The sequence below is a fragment of the Phacochoerus africanus genome, chromosome 2, assembly GCF_016906955.1.
Source record: "Phacochoerus africanus isolate WHEZ1 chromosome 2, ROS_Pafr_v1, whole genome shotgun sequence".
Classification (NCBI taxonomy): domain Eukaryota; kingdom Metazoa; phylum Chordata; class Mammalia; order Artiodactyla; family Suidae; genus Phacochoerus; species Phacochoerus africanus.
Genome location: NC_062545.1, coordinates 254,316,791 through 254,338,780, shown reverse-complemented (window position 1 = coordinate 254,338,780; position 21,990 = coordinate 254,316,791). Strand labels below are relative to the sequence as shown.

The 21,990-nt window shown below is 41.7% G+C and overlaps 1 protein-coding gene across 1 annotated transcript; it reads right to left on the bottom strand.

Annotated features, from left to right (window-relative positions):
• Window positions 1-8,124: 8,124 nt before the first annotated feature.
• ZNF483 (zinc finger protein 483) lies at window positions 8,125-21,608 on the bottom strand. Its single transcript, XM_047768143.1, has 6 exons — window positions 21,546-21,608; window positions 19,402-19,936; window positions 17,306-17,394; window positions 14,689-14,815; window positions 14,220-14,312; window positions 8,125-10,475 (listed from the first exon to the last, which is right to left on the bottom strand). The coding sequence occupies exons 2-6, from the start codon at window positions 19,787-19,789 to the stop codon at window positions 8,956-8,958; spliced, it is 2,217 nt and encodes a 738-aa protein (XP_047624099.1). The 5' UTR covers window positions 19,790-19,936; window positions 21,546-21,608; the 3' UTR covers window positions 8,125-8,955.
• Window positions 21,609-21,990: the final 382 nt, after the last annotated feature.

Below are 21,990 nucleotides of genomic sequence, written 5' to 3'. Positions count from 1 at the left end.
TGCACTTTTTTTGCGAAACACAAATCTTTTAATCTTGTACAATAAAGGCAGCTTTTATGCAGGTGCAAGTTGCTTGAAGTAAAGCATACCTATAGACTAATATGATTCAAGAAAAAGCAAAGTCATTATCTCACAACTTAAAGCAAAGAAAGGTGAAGGATCTAAAGATGGAGGATTTAATAGCAGCAAAGGATGGTTTGAGAATTTTATAAAAAGGTTTGACTTAAAACAGGTCAAGATAACAGGACAAACAGCTTCTTCCAACCAAGAGACAGCAGAGTTTCCCAGATGCCATCATCAAGAAAATCTCAGAGGAGAAAGGGTACAAGCCTGAACAGATTTTTAATGCCTATGCAGACGCCCTATTCCGGGGGAAGAACCCCACAAAAGACACTTACTAGTAAAGAAGAGAAGCGAGCACCAGGATTAAGGCAGGAACGGACAAGCTAACTAGACTATTTTGTACAAATGCAGATGGGTTTATGGTCAGGTCAGCCTTTAACTCTAAAGCTGCTAACTCGTGAGACCTGAAGGGGAAAGATAAACACCAGTCAGGACAAGAGTTTTCTGGACTGGTTCCATCAGTGCTGTCCCTGAGGTCAGGAAGGACCCTGCCAAAAAGGAACTACCTTACAAAGTTCTTTTGATATTGGACAATGCCCCTAGCCACCCAGAACCCATGAGTTCAACACCAACGCCATCAAAGTGGTCTACTTGCCTCCAAACACAATAGCTCTAATTCGGCCTCTAGATCAAGGGGTCAAAAGGACCTTTAAGGCTCATTCTACATGGCGCTCCCTGGACAGGACTGTGAGTGCTATGGAAGAGAACCCCAACAGAGAGGACATCATGACAGTCTGGAAGGATTACACCATTGAAAACACCATCATTGTTAAAGAAAAAGCCATCAAGATTCAAACAACTGATTCCTGCTGGAGAAAACCATGTCCAGATGTGCATGACTTCATAGAATTTACCACAGAGCCAATCACGGAAATGATGAAAGGGACTGATACGGCAAAAAGGTGGGGGTGAAGAGTTTCAAGATAAGATTTTGGAGAAATGTAAGAGCTAACATAACACCACACCGTTGGAATTAACAGAAGATGACTTGATGGAGATGGGTGCTCCCGAACCAGTGCCAGATGATGAGGAAGAAGACACAGAAAACTGACGTTAGGTGACGTGGCACAAGAGTTCTGATTATTCAAGACTGCCCTGGACCTCTTTCACAGCTTGAATCTTTCTACAACACAGGCAATGAAACTAAAGCACACAGTGGAAGAGACTCATGTCATACAGAAACATTTTTAGAGAAATTAAAAAAGCAAAAAGTCAGACAGAAAGCACAATGCATTTCTGTAAAGCTTCACCGAGTGTGCCTGCCACTCCCACCTCCCTTTCCACCTCCTCCCCTCTTCGGTTTCACCCACCCCTTCAATACGCACACACATCAGTCTTACACACATGACTGTTCAGAGTACAGAACATATGTTACTCATTTCCTAAAGTGTCCTGTATATACTAACCATTAATAAATGCTTACAGCATTGAATCAAGAAAGATACAAGACAGTTCTTGGAAACTAAGAACACAAAACAGGACATGGATATGTCTCGTTATACTTCTGATCATTTTAAAAGGGGCAAAAAACATTACCTCACAAATAGTATATGAATATGTAAATGAAATACCATTATGTGTAGGCCTATGCATAATAAGCTTTCAACAAATACCAGCATATTAAAAACTAAAGGAAGACACAGACAAAAAGAAAATGACATATGAACAAAATGAAAATATTAATAAAGAGACAGGTTACAGAAAAAAGAACCAAAACCAAAATCTGGACTTGAAAGTACAATAACTGAAATAAAATATACAAGAGAGGATTTATGTAAGCAGAGCAAACAGCAAATCTGACAATAGGACAACTGAAAATACTCAAGTTTGAGGAACAGAAAGAGGAAAAGAAAAATGAACAGAGCTAAAGGGACAGGTGGGAGATGATAAATGGGACAAACATACACATTTAGGAATCCAAGAAGGAAAAAAGGAAGGAAGAATATTTGAAGAAATGATGGCTCAAAGCTTCCAAAATTTGATGCAAGACATAACTCTACAAATCCAAAAAGCCCACTGAATTCCAGGAGAATATAGGCATATCTCATTTTATTGTGTTTTGCTTTGTGTGTGCTTCACAGACATTGTGTTTTTTACAAACTGAAGGTTTGTGGCAATTCTGTATCAAGTCTGTCAGTGCCATTTTCCAACAGTTTTTGCTCACTGTGTACTCCCTGTGTCATATCTTGACAAGTCTCAAAAATACTGTACCCCCTGAACAACCTGGGCATTAGGGACAACAAAGATGCATGTATTACTTTACAGTCAACCTTTGTATCTGCAGTTCTACACCCATGGATGGAACCATTCATGAATCATTTAGTACTATAGTATGTATTTATTGAAAAAAAATCCATGTATAAGTGGACCTGTGCAATTCAAGCCCATGTTGTCCAAGGATCACCAGGATTTCAAATCTTTTTGTTATTATTATATTTGCTATGGTGATCTGTGACCAGTGACCTTTGATATTACTACTGTAATTGTTTTTGGGTCCCCAAACCAATTCCAAATAAGATGGTGGACTTAATCAATAAACATGTATGTTCTAAGTGCTCTACCAAATGGCCTTCCCCCTGTCTCTCTCCCATTCCTCAGGCCTCCCTATTCCCTGAGACACAACAATATTGAAACTAGGCCAATTAAAACCCTACAGCAGCCTCTAAATGTTCAAGTAAAGGAGGAGTCACACATCCCTCACTTTAAGGCAAAAGCTAGAAATGATCAAGCTTACCGAGGAAGGCATATTGAAAGCTAAGATAGGCTGAAAGCTAGGCCTCTTGTGCCAAACAGTTAGCCAAGTTGTGAATGCAAAGGAAAAGTTCCTCAAGGAAATTAAAAGTGCTACTCCAGTGAACACAAAAATGATAAGAAAGCAAAACAGCTTTACTAATGAAATGGGAAGACATTCCATGTTTATGGGTTTGAAGACTTAGTATTGTTAAAATATTTATAATACCCCAAGTAATCCAGATTCAATATAATTCCTACTAAGATCCCAATGGCATTTTTTGTAGAATACAAGAAACCATCTCAAAATTCATACAGAATCTTAAAGGACCCCAAATAGCCAAAACAACTTCAAGAAAAAAGAAAAATGCTGGAGTCTCACACTTCCTGATTTCAAAACATACTACAAAGGTACAGCAATTAAAACACTACGGTACTGGCACAAAAACATAAAGACCAATAAAATAGAGAGCTCAGAAATGCACCAATGAACATAGCCAAATGATTTTCAACAAGGGTGCAATACTATACAATGTGGAAAGGACAGTCTCTTCAACAAATGATGTTCAGAAAACTGGATATCCACAGACAAAAGAATAAAGATGGACCCTTATCTTACACCACATATAAAAATGAACTCAAAATAACCCCATCAAAATATGGGCAGAAGATCTAAAACAGACAATTCTCCAAAGAAGACATACAGATGGCCAAAAAACACATGAAAAGATATTCAACATCACTCATTATTAGAGAAATGCAAATCAAAACCACTATGAGGTACCACCTTACACCAGCCAGAATGGCCATCATCCAAAAGTCTACAAACAATAGACTTTTTGGAGAGGGTGTGGAGAAAAGGGAACCCTTACACTGTTGGTAGGAATGCAAACTGCTGCAACCAAAGTGGAAAACAGCATGGAGATTCCTCAGAAAACTAAAAATAGAACTACCATTTGATCCAGCAATCCCACTCCTGGGCATCTAAACAGAGAAAACCATGACTCGCAAAGACACATGTACCACAATGTTCACTGCAGCACTCTTTTCAATAGCCAAGACATGGAAACAACCTAAATGTCCATTGACAGAGGAATGGATCAAGAAGATGTGGTACATATACACAATGGAATATTACTCAGCCATTAAAAGCAAAGGAATAATGGCATTTGTAGCAACATGGATGGACCTAGAAATTATTATGCTAAGTGAAGTTAGTCAGACAGTGAGACACCAACATGATATGCTATCACTTACATGTAGAATCTAAAAAAAGGACACAATGAACTTCTTTGCAGAACAGATGCTGACTCACAGACTTTGCAAAACTTATGTTTTCCAAGTGAAACAGGGTGAGGGGTGGAGGGATGTGCTGGGGGTTTGGGATGTAAATGCTATAAAATTGGGTTGTGATGATTGCTATAAAACTATAAATGTAATAAAATTCATTCAGTAATTTAAAACAAAAATGAACTCAAAATGGATTAAAGACCTAAACATAAGACCTGAAGTGATAAAACTCCTAAAAGAAAATAGAGGAGGAAACTTCCTGACACTGAATTTCTGACAATGATTTCTTGGCTAGGAATGGAATAGGAAGTGAAAATTTTCATTAAAAAAATGGATAAAGGATTTGAATAGACATTTCTCTAAAGAAGACATGGAAATGTCTAATGAGCATTCATCAGAAGATGAATGTTGAAAAGACGTTCAACATTACTAATTATCAGGGGAATGCAAGTCAAAAACACAAGATATCATCTCACACCCATTAGGATGGCCACTATCAAAAATACCACAAATAAGTGTTGCAAGGATGTAGAGACATAGGAACCCTTTCAGCTCTGTTGGTAGAAATGTGAATTGGGTGCAGTTCAATGGAAAACAGCATGGAAGTTCCTTAAAAAATTTGAAAGAGAATTATCATGACTCAGCAATCTTGCTTCTGGAGAGAGAGAGAAATATATATATATGTACACAGATGTGTGGGTATATATACACACACACACAGACTGCAAATAGACCTTGAAGATATATTTGCACACCCATGTTCACTGCAGCATTATTCACAATAGCCAGGAGGTAGAAGCAATCTAAATGTGCACTGATGGATGAATGGATAAAGAAATGTGGTATATATGTGCAATGGAATATTATTCATCCTTAAAAAAGAAGGAAATTCTGTGGTTTGCTACAACATGGATGAACCCTAAGGGCATCCAGCAATTCCACTTCTAGGTATACATCCCAAAGAACGGAAAGCAGGGACTCAAACAACATCTGCATACTACTGTTCATAGCAGCGTTATTAACAACAGTCAAAATGAAGGAAATAACCCAAATGCCCACTGAAAGATGAATGCATCAACAAAATGTGGTGTACACATACAACAGAATATTATTCAGTCTTAAAAAAGGAAATTCTGACACATTCTGCAACAGGAACCTTAAAAACATTACATTAAGTGAAACAAGCCAGATACAAAAGGAAAAGTATTGAATGATTCTATCTCTATGTGGTGCCTAGAATAGTCAATTTCATAGACAGAAAGTAAAACAGTGGTTACCAGGGGCTTGGGAGAGGGGAGATGGGAAGTTACTAGTTAATGAGTGAGTGTCAGGTAAGGATAATGGGAAAGACCGGGAGACGAATAAAAGGGGATGATTGCAGTATAATGTGAATGTACTTAATGCCACAAAGTGGCACTGTACACCCACCCCCAAAGGGTTTAAAATGGTCAATTTTATGTTATGGATATTTTACCATAAATAAAAAAAAATCTAAAATTAGTATATAAAAGTGAATTAATTCAGGAGAAGCCTCATCTTATCCTGTGAGTGGAAAAAAAAAATCCTCAATGTAAACTCATTAAGAGGAAACATGCTTAAAAGCAAGTTCTTCAGTTTAAAGTAAAATATGTCATAGGATTGACTTTAACAACCATCAGTGTAGAAAGAACACAGAGGAAAACACAGGTTAATAAAAGCAATCCTATAAGGAGTCAGAAGAAGTGTAAAACCTTTTGGTGATCTGATAGAACCCCAAAATGAATGGAAGTATTTATAGATGATGGGTCAGATTAAGTATCCTTTATGCAATTATATACATATGTGGTTACTGAAATCAAGCTTTTGATGAATATTGTACAACGGGATACGAGGTTGCCCTCTGTGGCTAGTACATGGTATTTAGAAAGTTCATACTGTATAAAGGACTTACACGTAGAATAAAAAGATCTACAAGTTAATAACTACTCAATTATTTAAGTGGAGAACACACCTGAATAAACATTTCACCAAAGATGTATGAATAGCTAAAGAGCACACGAAAAGATGCGCAACATCATCAGCCACAAAGAGACACCACTTCAACAGCTAGGTTGGCTATGATAAAAAGACAAACAGTAACAAGGGCTGATGAGGAGGGTAACCTCATCAGGAACCCTCACACACTGACATTCAGAATGCAAAAGTTGTAGTCACTTCGGAAAATAACTTGGCAACTTCTTAAAAAGTGAAACAAAATTTACCATATAACCCAGCAACTCCACTCGGGCATCTACGAAAAATGAAAATGTTACATCCACACAAAGACCGGCAAGCTAATATTCAAAGCAGCATTATTTTTCACAGCTGCAAATTGGAAACAACCCAAGTGTCTTTCAACTGGTGAATGGACAAAATAGGGCATATCCATACAATCAGATATTAATGGACAGCAAAAAAGAATAAAGTACAAATATGTTACAGCACAGATAAATTTAGAAAACACCACAGATGAACTCAGACATTAAAAACTAAAAAAGACCATATATGACTTCATTTCTACAAAATGTCCAGAAAAGGCAACTCTCTGGAGACAGAGAACAGACTGATTAGGGATTGCCTGGGATCAGGGGTGGGAATGAGGATTACTATAGATGGGTAGGAGGGATCTTATTAAGGTGATAAAAGTTTCTAAAAATGGACTGTGGTGCCAATTTGTACAACTCTGTGAATTTGCTAAAACTCACTGAATTGTACACCTGAATGACTTCTATGATATGTAATGTATACTGTAATAAAACTTTTAAAAAAGTTCATGTCCCAGATTCCCAACTGATATGGACATAGAACATCTTCCTATGCATGCTGGGGAATGTAACAAGTATCCTGGAACAAGCCTCAAAGATTTTTACATATTTCTCTCTATAGATTGCATCTTTTCAGAAAATAAAACAACAAACCAAAGTTTTCTATCTTTTCAGGAAAAAGTTAAGCCAGGGTGAATAATTCTGGTAAGCCACCTTCCTTTCATGGCTAGAATGTCTCTGGTTGGTCCATTCAGCAATAACCACACAGACCAATTTATCACAGAGCAATCCTTGACCTACAGGCTTTGGGGAGAGTGGGCTCACCAGGAGGAAGCCAAAAACATCATCCAGAGGTAGCACTGCAAACTAAACCCATTAAATCACAGCAAATATTGCTGAATCTCAGGTAAGCATTAAGCATCTCTTCACTTCCATAAGCCGAAAGTGTACCCGTTTCATTCTTTCTATAGGAGCTGCCTCAAATCTCAACTTTAGGAACTGGGCCTCACTGTTGAGTCAGTGGGGCTCCTCCAGAACCCTATGACCTGAGACCCAAATCTAACTGACCCAGGGTTTTCAGTTCCTTGTTCACAGTTAGAAATTATTATTCAGACTCTACCACTGACATTTGTAAGGAATGAACCATTACTATCTACAGGGCCTATTTCTTTGAGATCTGATTTCGTAATAGAAAACTGACAGTTTATTCTACATCATTTCACATTCCTTCCCTGAATTTTACTATCAATAGAGTCTCTTTAGATTTGGGGATATGTTTCTCCAGATGGTAGGGTCAGAATATCAACTTCCTAGAGTAAGCAAGTCAAGTTACATAAGTGAGAAAACTCTGCAAATAGAAGACAAGATTTCGTGTCTAAAGGTAGCTGCTTCCTACCTGCCCCACTGAAATATGGGCCCAGTGTTGTCAGCCTTTATAATCTTTCAAGACAAGCTTTTTTTTTTTTTTTTTGGTATGAAGTCACACACACCCACATCTTACCATGCAGACCAACTAAAACATGTCACAGGGCCCAATCTTAGCTGTGACCTTTGCCACACAGAATGTTTGCACTCTGATTATAGGAAGCAGTACTTAGTACAGGCAAACTTTTAAAAAATAGAATTCTATTTTGCAAAAGACAATTCATCCAAAATAGCTGTTTTCAGCACCCATTTCCCCCCACCCCCCAAGCCCTCACCTATTTTCCCAGGCCTTTTACTCGCATGGCTGAGATGGCCCAGAAGCACATCATCAAGACTCCCAAGCCCAGAGCCAATGTCCAGAAGAAGAGGCTGGGTGCTTTGCCCAAAGCAGTCCCTGAAGGCAGTTTACTGACTTGTTCCTGTGCGTAGCGTTCTAGCAGTTCTGGCCATCACGTTTTCAAAGAGCATCCTGCATTCTCACTCAGCCACAAGTTCAGTAGCTTAAATGAGTTCTTTTCTACAATGAATCCAAAATGTTAAACTTATTCCCACAGCCTCAGAGAGTATCAGAGAAAGTATCAGAGTCAAAGAAAAAGAAAAGAAACCTCAGAAACGATTAGTCCCATCCCTTCGTTCTACCAAAAAAAGAAACAATTCAGAAAGGTCAAATGGTTTGTCCAAGGTTAGAGGGAGTTGGTCAGCAAACTGGGACTGAACAGGGTTACCTGGCTCCAGTCAGGTCCTCTTTCAGTAACACTAGCCAGTAGTGAAGGGGAAGCTAGGAGAGAGGGAAATCTGAAGAGGTTGGTAAGGTGGGCCCTGTGCACCCCTCTCCTGCATTTATATTCACATTTGGCCTTTTAGAATTATTTCCCATCTCCTACTACTTTCTTCTTTTTTCACATGCCTTTACCAACCCTCTCACTACCTACCAAAGTAAACATCCTTGCCAAGAAGAGGGGTGAATGACAGAAAGCATATTGTTTCCAGCTGCCAACCCATCAGAGTTGCAGCTATTCATCAAGGCTGTGGGAATTTACACCTCAGGTTTTTAATCAGGGAAACTGTGACTAAATTTCCCCCCGACCTTACTATATTCCAAGAATTACTCTGTAGAATGAAAGCCCCTATGTCTGATGAGGCCCGAGTTACTCTTGAACGTCTTCTCACATTCGTTGCACTCGTACTCTCTCCTTCCGGTATGAATCTTCAGGTGTTCTACAAGGATGGAGCTTCGACTGAAGGTTGCCCCACAATAGTTACACTCATAGGGTTTCTCTCCAGTGTGAATCCGATGATGTTCGTTAAGAGATGAGCTCTGACTGAAGGATTTTCCACAGTCCTTACATTTATAAGGCTTCACGCCCGTATGAATTCTCTGATGACGGCTAAGGAGCGAATGAGTGGGGAAGGCTTTCTCACACTGGGTACACTTGTAGGGTTTCTCTCCTGAATGCAGTCTCTGGTGATAAATGACAGATGTGAAATGGCTAAAAGTCATCCCGCAATCATTACACAAATACGGTTTCTCTCCAGTGTGAATTCTCTGATGGCGAGTAAGGCAAGAATTCTGTCTGAAGGCTTTCCCACACTCACCACACTTATAGGGTTTCTCTCCAGTATGAATTCTCTGATGTTTGGAAAGGGATGAGCTATGACTGAAGGATTTTCCACAATTGTTACATGTGTAGGGTTTCTCTCCAGTATGAATTCGCTGATGCTGAATGAGAGATGAGCTGTCACTAAAGGGCCTCCCACACTCCTTACATTTATAGGGTTTCTCTCCAGTATGAACTCGCTGATGTTTAATGAGGTGGGCGCTTAGGGTGAAAGATTTTCCACAGTCATCGCACTTGAAGGGCTTCTCTCCACTGTGGGTTCTATGATGTGGTGTGAGTGACGAGCTGTCACTGAAAGCTTTTCCACACTCATTGCACATATAGGGTTTTTCTCCAGTGTGAATTCTCCTATGTTTTGTCAGTGAGGCACTATAGCCAAAGGCTTTTCCACATTTGCTACAGGTATGGGTTTTTTCCCCACTCTCAGCTCCCTCATCTTTATCTACGGTTGTATCTTGACTTAAATTTTTCCTACATTTTTCACATATAGAGCTCTTTTTCTTACCAAGGGATGAGCTTTGAGTAAAGGCTACCCCACAGTTACTGCACTTGTGGGTCTTCCCCCCAAAATGCATTTTCTGATGTTTCTGATGTTCAGTCAGAGAGGAAGAGTGACTTAAGGCTTTCCTGCCTTCATTACATTTTCGTGGCTTTTCTCCACCATGTTCTTTGCGGTTCGGAACAAGATCTGAATGAAAACTAAAGGGTTTCTTGCATTCGTTATACCTCCGAGATTTCTTCCTTAAATAGACTCTCAGGTGTTTAATTAGGTTTGAAGGTGGTTTGAAGCTATTTCCAAAGGGGCTCTTTTGTGTGGCTGCTACTTGTGAATGTTCCTTATCACTACGACCCTCCTCTAATCTGCCAGAACGTTTCCAGGACTCTCCTGTCAAGTTACAATCCCTATTCATTAGATATCTTTCTATTATTTTATCTAAAGTCGATTCTTCCACAAGAACGTCTTGATTGCCACCAGATTCCTTCCATTCACCGCTAAGTTCACACTCTAAAAGAAATAACAAATAGAATATTTCCTGTTTGCAATAAAGGAAGCTGCTGCACTAGGGACTTAAATAGGAATAGAGATGGTAGAGATGGTAAGGAATAGGGCGTGGATAATTGTCAGAGTCTTATGAGACAGGGAAGGGAAAGTAATATGTGAATACCGGGTAAACTCAGAGCTCAGAAAAAACACTGAGGAAGATGAAAGGTTTATGCTTTATAGCTAGAGATGCAAGTTCTCACCCTTATTTCCAATTTCTATAATAGGTTCAAACTTTTCCTCCTTACATCCAATCTGCTTTCTTTCCAAATGATAATAACGATAGTGCATTTATGAAATAATTACCCAATGCCAGGTCCTATACACTTTAATTGCATTTCACTTACTTTTTACCATAAGCCCATGAAGTAGGTCCTATCATCGCACCTGTTTTATGGATGTGGCAACGAGGCACACAGGGTGTGAAGTAGCTTGCCCAAGGTCACATGTACCTTAAAAGGTAGAGCCAGATTTTTAACCCAGTCTGACACCAAGACCCACATTTTGATCCATATGCCATACTGCCTCTCCTCAAAGCAGCAAACAGCACTAAGTTCATAAAAAATGTTAATCACATCGCAGATGCACAACACATTCGCTAGCCTTTCCAAGGTTACCATGATCTGGCCCTACCTTAAAGATACCCTAGCCAGGTAACCATTTACCAGCCCTCCCACATGACTGCATTTTCAGTCCTGTTTTTTCAATCTTCATACTGCCTAGAATTCAATCCCTTAGCACCTTCACCAGCACACAAATTTGATAGGGCCTAGGGTTTAAATCCAATAGTCTCTAACACTGTATTCTCAAGGTTTATGCTCCTCTCAGGACCCTGAATTCATTTTCTAACCACATCACTCACACTAGCTCTTAATCAAGAGATCACAGTGTCACGTTCACAAAGCTACTTTTTAACCAGATGACTATAAAATACAAAACCCCAGGTAGCTCTCGAGACTCCGAGAAGGGTCCCCTCTTTGGTCTCAGTTGCCGACATGTCTCCAGACTAAGAAAGACCTGGAAGCTTCAGGGCACAAGCCATGGGCACAGCTGCTACGGCAAATGCCAGAAGCATCCAGGAGGCCAGGGTAATGCTGGTGGCACATGTCGCCACAGGCTCAATTTTGACCAGTACCACCCAGATTACTTTGGAAAAGTTGGTGTGAGTCACTACCACCTAATAGGGAACAAGGGCTTCTGCCCAACTGGCAACCTGGATAAACTATGGTCCTTGGTCAGTGGGCAGATAAGGGTAAATGCTGCCAAAAACAAGACTGGAATTGCTCCTACCACTGATGTGCTATGATTGGGCTACTAAAAAGTTTTGGGGAAGGGCAAGCTCCCAAAGCAGCATGTCACCCTAAGGGCCAAATTTTTCAGCAGAAGAGCTGAGATTAAGAATGAGGGAGCGGGGAGTTCCTGTCATGGCATAGCGGAAACGAATCCCACCAGGAACCATGAAGTTGCAAGTTTGATTCCTGGCCTTGCTCAGTGGATTAAAGATCCAGCATTGCAGTGAGCTGTGGTGTAGGTCACAGACATGGCTTGGATCTGGCTTTGGTGTGGCTGTGGCGTAGGCTGGCAGCTACAGCTCCAACTCAACCCCTAGTCTGGGAACCTCCTCATGCTGGGGTACGGCCCTAAAAAGACAAAAAAAAAAAAAAGAAAAGAAAAGAAAAGAATGAGGGAGGGCAGTCTGGGGGGAGGGGGAGGCGGCTCTATCCTGGTAGCTTGAAGCCACATGGAAGGAGGTTCATGAAATGCTAACAAACGCTTTTAAAAAAATAATAATAAAATAAAACACAAAAGCCTATTACCCAGAAGTTAACCATTACTGAACATTCTACATGTTTTTTCTGGAAATTTTTCTACATATTTTAGGATAGAAAAATCTAGGTATAATATGTAAGATTACTTTTTTCATTCACAGTTCTTTCCCACATCATTGGTTTATTCTTCATACAGATAATTTTAATCAGTTACGCAATAATCCATCATAGATATATACTGTTTGTTTAATTAGCTTCTCATCAAATTTTTCTCAAATGATTACTGTTTCCTCAGAAGGGAGTCATAAAACTGGAATTATTGAACCAAAGGGAAGAGAAGTTCTATCACCAAATAACACATGATGAGAAGTATCTGAGTATTCATTTCTGGTCAAATGCTCTTTCTCTAAACCTTTGCAAATTTGATTCATAATAAATAGTGCTGTTCTTTAAATGTAAATTACATCGTTGACCAGTGACCTGGAACATGTTTTTCATGTTCACAGCTACTTAAATTTTTTTTTAAATGGCTGCACCCACAGCTTATGGAAGTTCCCAGGGCAGGGACTGAATCCCAGCTGCAGCTGTGGTAATGCCAGATCTTTAGCCCACTACACCAGGCAGGGGTCAAACGTTTGCCTCCAAAGCATCCAGAGCCACTGCAATAGGATTCTTACCCCACTTTGCCACAACGGGAACTCTGAAATTTTATTTTTGTCAGTCATCTACTGAAGTTCTCTGCTCACTTTTCTAACAGACTCAGTATTCCCTACTGATTTGCATGAATGTTTTATAAATCAGGGCTATAGATTCTGGCTTTTCCAAAAACTTTCCCTCCGATCCACTATAAATGACTTTTAAAATAAGTTATACATCTCGGAGTTCCCTTCATGGTTCAGCGGTTAATGAACCTGACTAGGATCCGTGAGATGCGGGTTTGATCCCTGGCCTCACTCAATGAGTTAAGGATCCAGCATTGCTGTGACCTGAGGTATAGCGTGCCGACACAGCTCGGATCCTGTGTTGCTATGGATATGGTATAGGCTGGCAGCTATAGCTCTGATTCAACCCCTAGCCTGAGAAACTCCATCCATGAAAACATGCCTCTCAGCCCTCCTCTAGACCACTGAGCCAACAGCCCTGGCTACTGCTCAATGACTGCACCATGCCATCATACCAAGGCCACTTTTGCATGGGTGCCCCATCAGTGACAAGAACAGCAAGGATATTTAGGCCTATTCCTGAGAGGCACACAATTCTGGCAGGTAACTCTAGTGAGAGGACTTTTTTGGCTCTGTCAAAACTTTCACTTTCTTTTTTTCTTTTTCTTTTTTTGCTTTTTAGGGCCACACCCGAAGCATATGGAGGTTCCTAGGCTAGGGTTGAATCAGAGCTATAGCTGCCAGCCAAAGCCACAGCCACAGCCACACCAGATCTAGGCCATGTCTGTGACCCACACCACAGCTCACTGCAACACTTGATCCTTAACCCACTGAATGAGGCCAGGGATTGAACCTGCAACCTTATGGTTCCTAGTTGGATTCATTTCTGCTGTGCCATGATGGGAACTCCTGTCAAAACTTTCTTAACCTGCACTTCAATCTAAGATTCTTCCTCCCCAATATTCCTTCCTTTCCTCTCTGATCACTGGTGTCAGACCTGCATCACACTGACAGCAACCCCAGCTTGAATCAGTTCCCTCCCCTCTTCCCTTCTCTGGAATTCTCCCCAGGACATGGCTAATCATATCTTGGTGTCGACTTCTCAAAGGACCCAACTAACAGTCACCCCTCTTAAAATGAACATTCCAGGAAAGTAAGACATATATTCTAACCATCTTTCTACTTGAGTACGTAGCCTACCCAATATTTCAAAAGCTCTTCCAAACAACTTGGTAAGTAGCTGCTTCAACTTCCTCCTCTACTTTTCACCAACTCACCTCGTCTGGAGCTTTTTGAGATTTTCTGCAGCAGCCGTGGCAATCCAGCCCACTTTAGCTGGGAGATCAAATCTAATTTCGAAACTGGAAAGCCTGCTCATAAGAGAAAAGAATAGAAAATGGCTATTTTTGCCTAGAATCAAGATATTCCAACATTCACAGCCTCTGGTTCTCCAGGGGGGAGAAGATGCTATTAAATACAGACTTCAACACTGGAATTTGAGGAGAAAAATGGGGGCGGTATAGCCATGATGACAGCAAAATGACCCTTAACATTTCCAGTCCAATGAAGCAAAGACTCCTTTTTTTGGAGAAGACACTGCAGAGAAGTATATTTTTAGGACCCACTTTTAGGATTAGTCACATCATCGTTGTGAGCCCAGCCAAAACAGTTATTTTACCTTTTAATAATAGTGGACAAAAAGTTACCCCCCTTAGATGCTAGATCATGGAGAGAAGATGTCTTTACCCAGAAACTCTAGGCTCCTAAAGTTCTCCAGCAGCACCTCCTTATATATGTCCTTCTGAAAGGGCTCCAGCTTCCTCCACTCTCCTCTGGAGAAGGTCACAGCCACATCCTTGAGCGTCATGGATTCCTAGACACCAAAGAGAGCCTTTTTGTACTGGGTTATTCCCAAAGAGATCCTAAGAATTCGGAGAAGTGGTCAGGATATAAAAATAATCGTTTTGATAATATCCAAGTTTTTAAGAATTCCAAAGCAAACTATAAGGTAGCTATTATATGACAACTACAAGTGATATAGAACAGGATTATGATATGATCCCTGCCTTTTCCATTTAGCCCCTGGTGTGAAACGCTGTACAAGGATTCTCTGGAATGTCTAACAATGATCGACTTCGCCTTAAGACAATGATTTCCAGGATGAACAGAAAATGTTAAACGAAGGATACGAATCACATTCCCCAACCCCAAATCCAAATGAATATAAGTTAGGCCATAACTAAATATGTAAGAGTAGTATCAGTGACTACATTCCAAATTTCAATTTCCAGTTGGTTGTTAAGTAGCAATTACCTTCTATGGCAATCAAACAAGAACCTGGCTCAACAACCCAAACTCACACTGACAATTACTCCAAATCACAAACTAGCCCAGTAAATCATGAAAACACACTTCAGCATCCCCTGCATGATGTGTGAGGCAGTACGGCAGAGTGGCGGTTAGCGCTTACAGTAGCTTCCTGTGGGTGCTGTAATAAATGACCATAACTAGGGCTAAAAAAAGTATCAGAAGGGTATTCGCCCCCGATTCAAGTGGCCAGAAGCTGGGTGGAAGGGCATTCCCTTCAGAGGCTCTAAGGGTTCCTTGCCTTTTCCAGCTTTTCTCAGCTGCCAGTGTTCCTTGGGGTTCTTCTGTTTGCACCTTTATCATTCCAATCTTCTTCTAGGCTCCTAAAGTTCATTGCTTCTTCCTGTTTTCGTGTTCAGTCTCTCTCTTCTAAGTACACTTGTGATGGCATTTATGGTCCACCCATATAATCCAGAACAACTTCAATTCATATCCTTATCACATTTGCAAGGACTTCGCTTCCAAATAAAGCAACAATCTCAGGTGCCAGGGATCTCGAAAGGGACAAATTCTGGGGAGCTGCTATTACCCTACCACAGCACTATCATTTACTACCCTGAGTAAGAAGTGTTTCCCCACAACTGATACTTACTGGTATATAGGAAACTTGCTGATTTGTAACTAGCTACTTTTCTCAGCTACTCTATGAGTTTCAGTACTTGTTTGGTTGCTTCTCTGAGGTTTTCCAAAGACATTACCTACAAACAACACACACTTGCTCCTTTCATACCAATACCCACCTCATTTCTTTCTTACTATGCTGCATTGGCTAGAATATTCCAAAAATATTCTTTAATAGCACTAAGGTGAGACAGCCTTATCTTTCTGCTGGCATTGTGAAGACTGCTTTTTATTTTTCAACTCTATCCAGCTGGAGACTTTTTTTTTTAATCACGTTCGGTAAATAAAATTCTATTTCCACCTGACTAATTGTATGAGGAGAAACTGCTGAATTTTAGTGAATGGTTTTGTTTTTATTATTAGTCAGACTTCTGATCAATCCTGGTAACTGAAGTAAATTAGCACATTTTACTATTTCATAGATGAACTCTAAGAACGTGAAGACTGTGAGGAAAAGAAGATTGTCTTTAGTTATTCTAGTGTCTTCATATCACTCAGGAGAAGCTCAGTGTGCAGTCACTTAAGAATGAAAACTCGGGAGTTCCCGTTGTGGTTCAGCAGGTTACAAAACTGACTAGTATCGATGAGGATATGGGTTCGGTCCCCAGCCTCACTCAGTGGGTTAAGGATCTGATGTTGCCGTGAGCTGTGGTGTAGGCCAGCAGCTGCAGCTCTGATTTGACCCCTAGCATGGGAATGTCCATATGTTGCAGGTGCAGCCCTAAAAAGCACACACACAAAAAAAGAATGACAACTCTCACAATATATGGTGACAGATGTTAACCAGACTTGATATGGCCATTTCACAATATATACAAACTTTCAATCATTACATTGTATACCTGAAACTAATACAATGTTGCATGTCAATTAGACCTCAATTAGAAAATTAACTTGGAGTTCCCATCGTGGCTCAGTGGTTAGCGCACCCAACTAGGATCCATGAGGATGAGGGTTTGATCCCAGGCCTTGCTCAGTGGGTTAAGGATCCGGCGTTGCCGTGAGCTGTGGTGCAGATGGCAGACGTGGCCTGGATCTGGCGTTGCTGTGGCTGGGGTGTAGGCTGGCAGCTGTAGCTCCAATTGACCCCTAGCCTGGGAACTTCCATATGCCACAGGTGCGGCCCTAAAAGGACCAAAAGACAAAACAAAAAGAAAATTAAAAAGATGAAAAATGATCAAAACAAAACAAAAAAAACATGTATGGGAGTTCCCTGGTAGCTCAGTTGATTAAGAACCAGGTGTTGTCACTTCTACAGTCCTGGCCACCGCTGTGGTGCAAGTTTGATCCTTGGCCCCAGAAATTCCATATACTAGAGTGCAACCAGGAAACAAACAAACAAACCAGGAATGAAAACCAGTGAAGGAACGCTCACCTGGGACTCAGTACTGGGAAGAACAGAAACCGTTTTATTTTCTTCAGGGTTCTCCTCTTGGGAAACAGCATAATCTTGAGAAACTGGATCTAGGAAGGGGGTAAAAAAAATAGTCCAGTTTTTCATATGGGCTCCACGGACTGAAAATTATTAGATACATCATTCTGGAGAAAGGGGTCAGAAAAAGAGGGAAAAAGGAGTTCCCATTGTGGAGCAGTGGTTAACGAATCCGACTAGGAACCATGAGGTTGTGGGTTCGATCCCTGCCCTTGCTCAGTGGGTTAACGACCCAGCGTTGCTGTGAGCTGTGGTGTAGGTCGCAGATGCTGCTCGGATCCTGCGTTGCTGTGGCTCTGGCGTAGGCTGGCAGCTACAGCTCTGACTCGACCCCTAGCCTGGGAACCTCCATATGCCGCGGGAGCGGCCCAAGATATGGCAAAAAAGACAGAAAAAAAAAAAAAGAGGGAAAAAAAACTTTCCTATGCTTTTAAAAGAGAGGATGGCCACAGGTAGTTTATTAAAACCCAAGCTTTCCCCCTTACCCATAAAATACTCTTTCAATTCCTAAGCTCACAAAAACTGATTTCGTTCATTCCACATACTGTTTTAATGTTTTTAATTTTCATCATCATTTAAAAAATATTTACAAGATGTATTAAGGTGAAACAGTGTATTTGTTTTATGTATCAATTTGTTTTCTTCACAGTCCTAGCACAATGATTTGCACCAGAGTCACTTATGGAAGGAAAGCCAGTCTTAAGAACAAGCTCCACCTCTGGGGTTACCAGCAGATTCCTAAAGATGGAAATCAGCAATTCTGAACGTATGATTTACATGTATTAAATACCTTGAGATGTCAACAGCTCTTCTTCTAATTAAAATCATACTGAAAAGAATTTTAGGCAGCTTATTGACGAGACAATAAAAGTTAACAATTAGAATCATGTAATCACAGGAAAAAAGGATTATTTTAAGGAAATTGTTATATCTTATGGAATATTACAGTAATCAATTCATGGAATTCTTTATTGAAGGGGCCTCCACACAGAGGAGGAAGCAGTGACAGACAAGCAGGAGAGGCACCAGGAAACTCAAAATTGTGGATACACCAATTAACTGTGTGACCACAAATGAAGTCTGTGGAGCTAAACACTATTTCCCCTATCTCAGAACTCTTGGTAGACTACAAAGCCACACATACATTTTGAGGGACTTAAGGTCAATATTTGAAATATTTGTAGCATATTAGAGGGATTTTATAAAAACTGAACCACATGCCCTCAAAGGGCCATCCACCACTGCAAAATCTATCAATGTTTTGCAATGCCATAATTCAGTTTTACATTTTATATACTTAAATATATAATAATGTAAATAAAAAATATAAGTCAGCTGTTCCTTCCCCAAGGCTGTGGAACTGCACTAACCCATTAGGTGGAGTTACCTACCAAATATGGCTATTTAAGTTTAAATTTAATTAAAAATTCAATTCTTGGAGTTCCCTTGGGGTGCAATGGGTTAAGAACCCAGCATTGTCACTGCAGTGGCTTGGGCTGCTGCTGTGGCACGAGTTTCATCTCTGACCTGGGAACTTTCACATGTCGCCGGTGCAACCAAAAAAAAAAAAAAATCTCCTCTTTATTTGCACTAGCCACATTTCGTGTGCTTAACAGTACAGAGCATATTTCCATTATTGCAGATACTGGACAGTCCCACTCAAGCCACATGTGATGCACACACTGGGGCTAAAAGCTGAGCCCTGGCCTGGATGACGTGCCTGCGACTTCAAACATTTTCAGATCATTTTTTTCCCTCCTGTGTACTGAGGTCCCCTTGCCCAAGGGTGAAGGGAAAGAAATTAATATTTCTCGAACATCCTCCAAGTATTATACTTCATCTGGTTTAATCCTCCCTTTTGCTAGAGTAGTAAGTTAAAGTTCTGAGAGGTTATGCAGCGTGCCCCAGGTCACACAGTAAATGGCAGAGCCAACTCAAAGCCAGTCCCAGCTCTTTCGTAATGAAGTGCTTTCTGTGGGCGAGTTTACCCTCAAGTCTTGAGACCTCTCCCACTCCCTCCCTCCGTCTGTAACTCTCACCTTCCTTTTCTTCAAGCATTTGGGTCAAATCCTCTACTAGGGTCACCACTTCCTCGCTACTCTCAGGATGTTGGGATTTTACCCAAATCCTGACCTCTGCAGGTAAAATGGTTAGGAACTGCTCAAAGACCAAAAGCTCTAGAATCTGCTCCTTTGTGTGAATGTCTGGTCTCAGCCACTGAGTGCAGAGCTCCCACAGTTGATTCAGGGTTTTTCTGGGTCCAGCCTCTTCTGAGTAACAAAACCACCTAAACCTCTGCCTGAAAGACTCTGGGTCAGCAACGTCTCCTCTTAGGAGAGCTTCTTGATCTCCAGTGGTCTCCATCCTTAGGACCCTGTTTTGTTCACTTGCGACCAGAGTTGGAGGGTCTGCGGAGATGGCTGTCATCTCGTTCAGGCTATTACGGCTTCTAACGTGTATCCCCAGGAGGAATCCAGGCCCCTTTAGACTGTGAGTGTCAGCACAGACCACCGACAGGCACTCTCCAGCAAAATATCAAGTGTTCCAAGGAGTCACTTTCTGGTCTTGCAGAAACTGTCAAGAAATATAAGATATTAAATAAGTGAAACACATTGTTAATCTTAAAAACATTGTTCTTGGTTTGATTCTGCTACATGTCCTCATACACACATTCTCAGAGGCCTAGACCAGCCCTATGCAGCTACTAGATTAAAGGAATAATTTTCTCTGGAGATGAAAAACCGAGGAGTTACTTAAAGGTAACCAAAGGTATCCGCCAGGAAAACAGTAGCTTCAGACAAAATACTCCTCATAAGCAAAATATATCAGGAGAGGGTCATTGCTATAGGATCCACTCACAAATCCTTCAACTCCTGCTCTCAATCATTTCCTCCCGGCTGCTCAATGCAGAAGCATAATTTCATATCTGACTTTCAAATTTCTCACATAATCAATAAGCAGGTTCTGATGGTTTTAGTTCCCCTCCTCTGCTCTTCAAAACAACTCAGAACAGGGACAGGCTTCTTCAACTCAGCCTCACACCGCAGCTAAAGGATTCCTTTTAATATGCAAAATATGGTCCTATCGCTCCCCAGCTGTCTCAGGATAAAATTCAAATGCAGAAGCCAGGCATGAAGATCTAGAAGCCCTGCCCTGATGACCTCCCCTCGAGCTCTAGCTGCCCCTGATGACCACGGCAGCCATTGAGAAGTATTTCTCCATTTCCAGAAACTCCTTCCTCTTCCCCCTTTGCACTGGAGCCATTCTTTCTCCTTGGAGTGCTACCTTCTTTTCCTCCCCCACCAAACTTACTCATTCTTTAATACCTGATTCCTTTCAATGGTCCCCTCCAAGAGGCTTTCTCTGGCTCCCAAGTGCTCTTCTGCACAGAGCCTACCCTGTATTGCAGGCATCCTCTCAGTCCACAAATAACTGACCATCTACAATGACTTGGGAACCGGGCACTATGGAGACGGGCGTGGATGGGTCGGATCAGGGTCCTGACCCTCACACAGCACCCAAGAGATGAGCTACTCTTCGGCGAGGGAGGACTCTCTCCTCCTTTTGCAACTATCCCACCAATTAATTACCCACCTCCCAGCACGGAGCCCGGCACACAGTATGAATGACGTCATTTATGCCTCCGCCAAAGATTAGGCGCCCACCACATTTTACTTGGCGCCGCGCTGGGCACATGGGACTCTTCAGTGGCTAAAACACTCGTTGCGATCTCCAGGGAGCTTACAATAAAGGCTCCGCGAAAATGTGACGCAGGCAGAAAGTAGTTCTCAAACGGAAAGGAGGGGGGATTTGCCACCAGGCAACGTTTGGCAATGTCCGAAGACATTTTGGCTATCACGCCTGGGGAGAAAAGATGCTACTGGTACCTGATGAGTGGAAACAGAGATGCTGAACATCCCGCAATACACGGGACCGCCCCCTCCCCGCGCACTCACAATGAATTTTCCCGCCCAAAACACCAAAGTACTGAAGTTGTAAGACCATGGGGGCAGAGAAGGGAGAGGGGAAAGCTCCATCCGGGAGCGCGCCCACCTCCCGCAGAAGCTGCGGCTTTGGGAGTGCACAGCGAGACGCCCTCGGTCCCCACCCCGCCGACAGGTGCGCCCTTGGAGCCGAAGACCCGGGCTCGGCCCCCAAGCTAGGGGCCCGGGGCAACCACTACCTGCGTCAGGACCCGCAGCCAGAACCAACACCACCGCAATGAGCTTCTAGAAGCTGGTCCTGCAGGGGCTGCGCGCGCAAGCTGGAGGAGTGGTCCACTGCGCCTGCGCAAGGGCGCAGAACTACGATTCCCGGGATGCGCTTGTACCGCTTTGCGGAAAGACCTGAGTTTTCCATAGGCTCCCACCCCGGCCTGTTGCGCATGGTCTTTGGGAAGCAGCGGGTGGTCTCAACCGAGGAATTATTGCTGCGCCAGAGGCCTAAAGGCCTAGAACTACCTCAGCGCGAATGATGTTCCGTTTCCTTGGTAACCTCAAACCATTTCTCCCCCTTTCCTTGTTTACCCTAACTTGAAATCCAGGCTGCAAAAACCCACCGCAAAGGCGTCTTAGTGATGCATTCAGTGCAAGCCATAATTATTGCCATAACGTGAATTAAACAAATAT

What these genes read in the sequence shown, in the direction of transcription:
- ZNF483 (XM_047768143.1), bottom strand. Translation starts at nt 19,789, where the DNA reads ATGACAGCCATCTCCGCAGACCCTCCAACTCTGGTCGCAAGTGAACAA. An exon ending in AATGCTTGAAGAAAAGGAAG is followed by an intron (nt 17,395 to 19,401) that starts GTGAGAGTTACA and finishes CCCCCTTCCTAG; the next exon opens with ATCCAGTTTCTCAAGATTAT. An exon ending in CTCAAAAAGCTCCAGACGAG is followed by an intron (nt 10,476 to 14,219) that starts GTGAGTTGGTGA and finishes TATTTCTTTTAG; the next exon opens with AGTGTGAACTTAGCGGTGAA.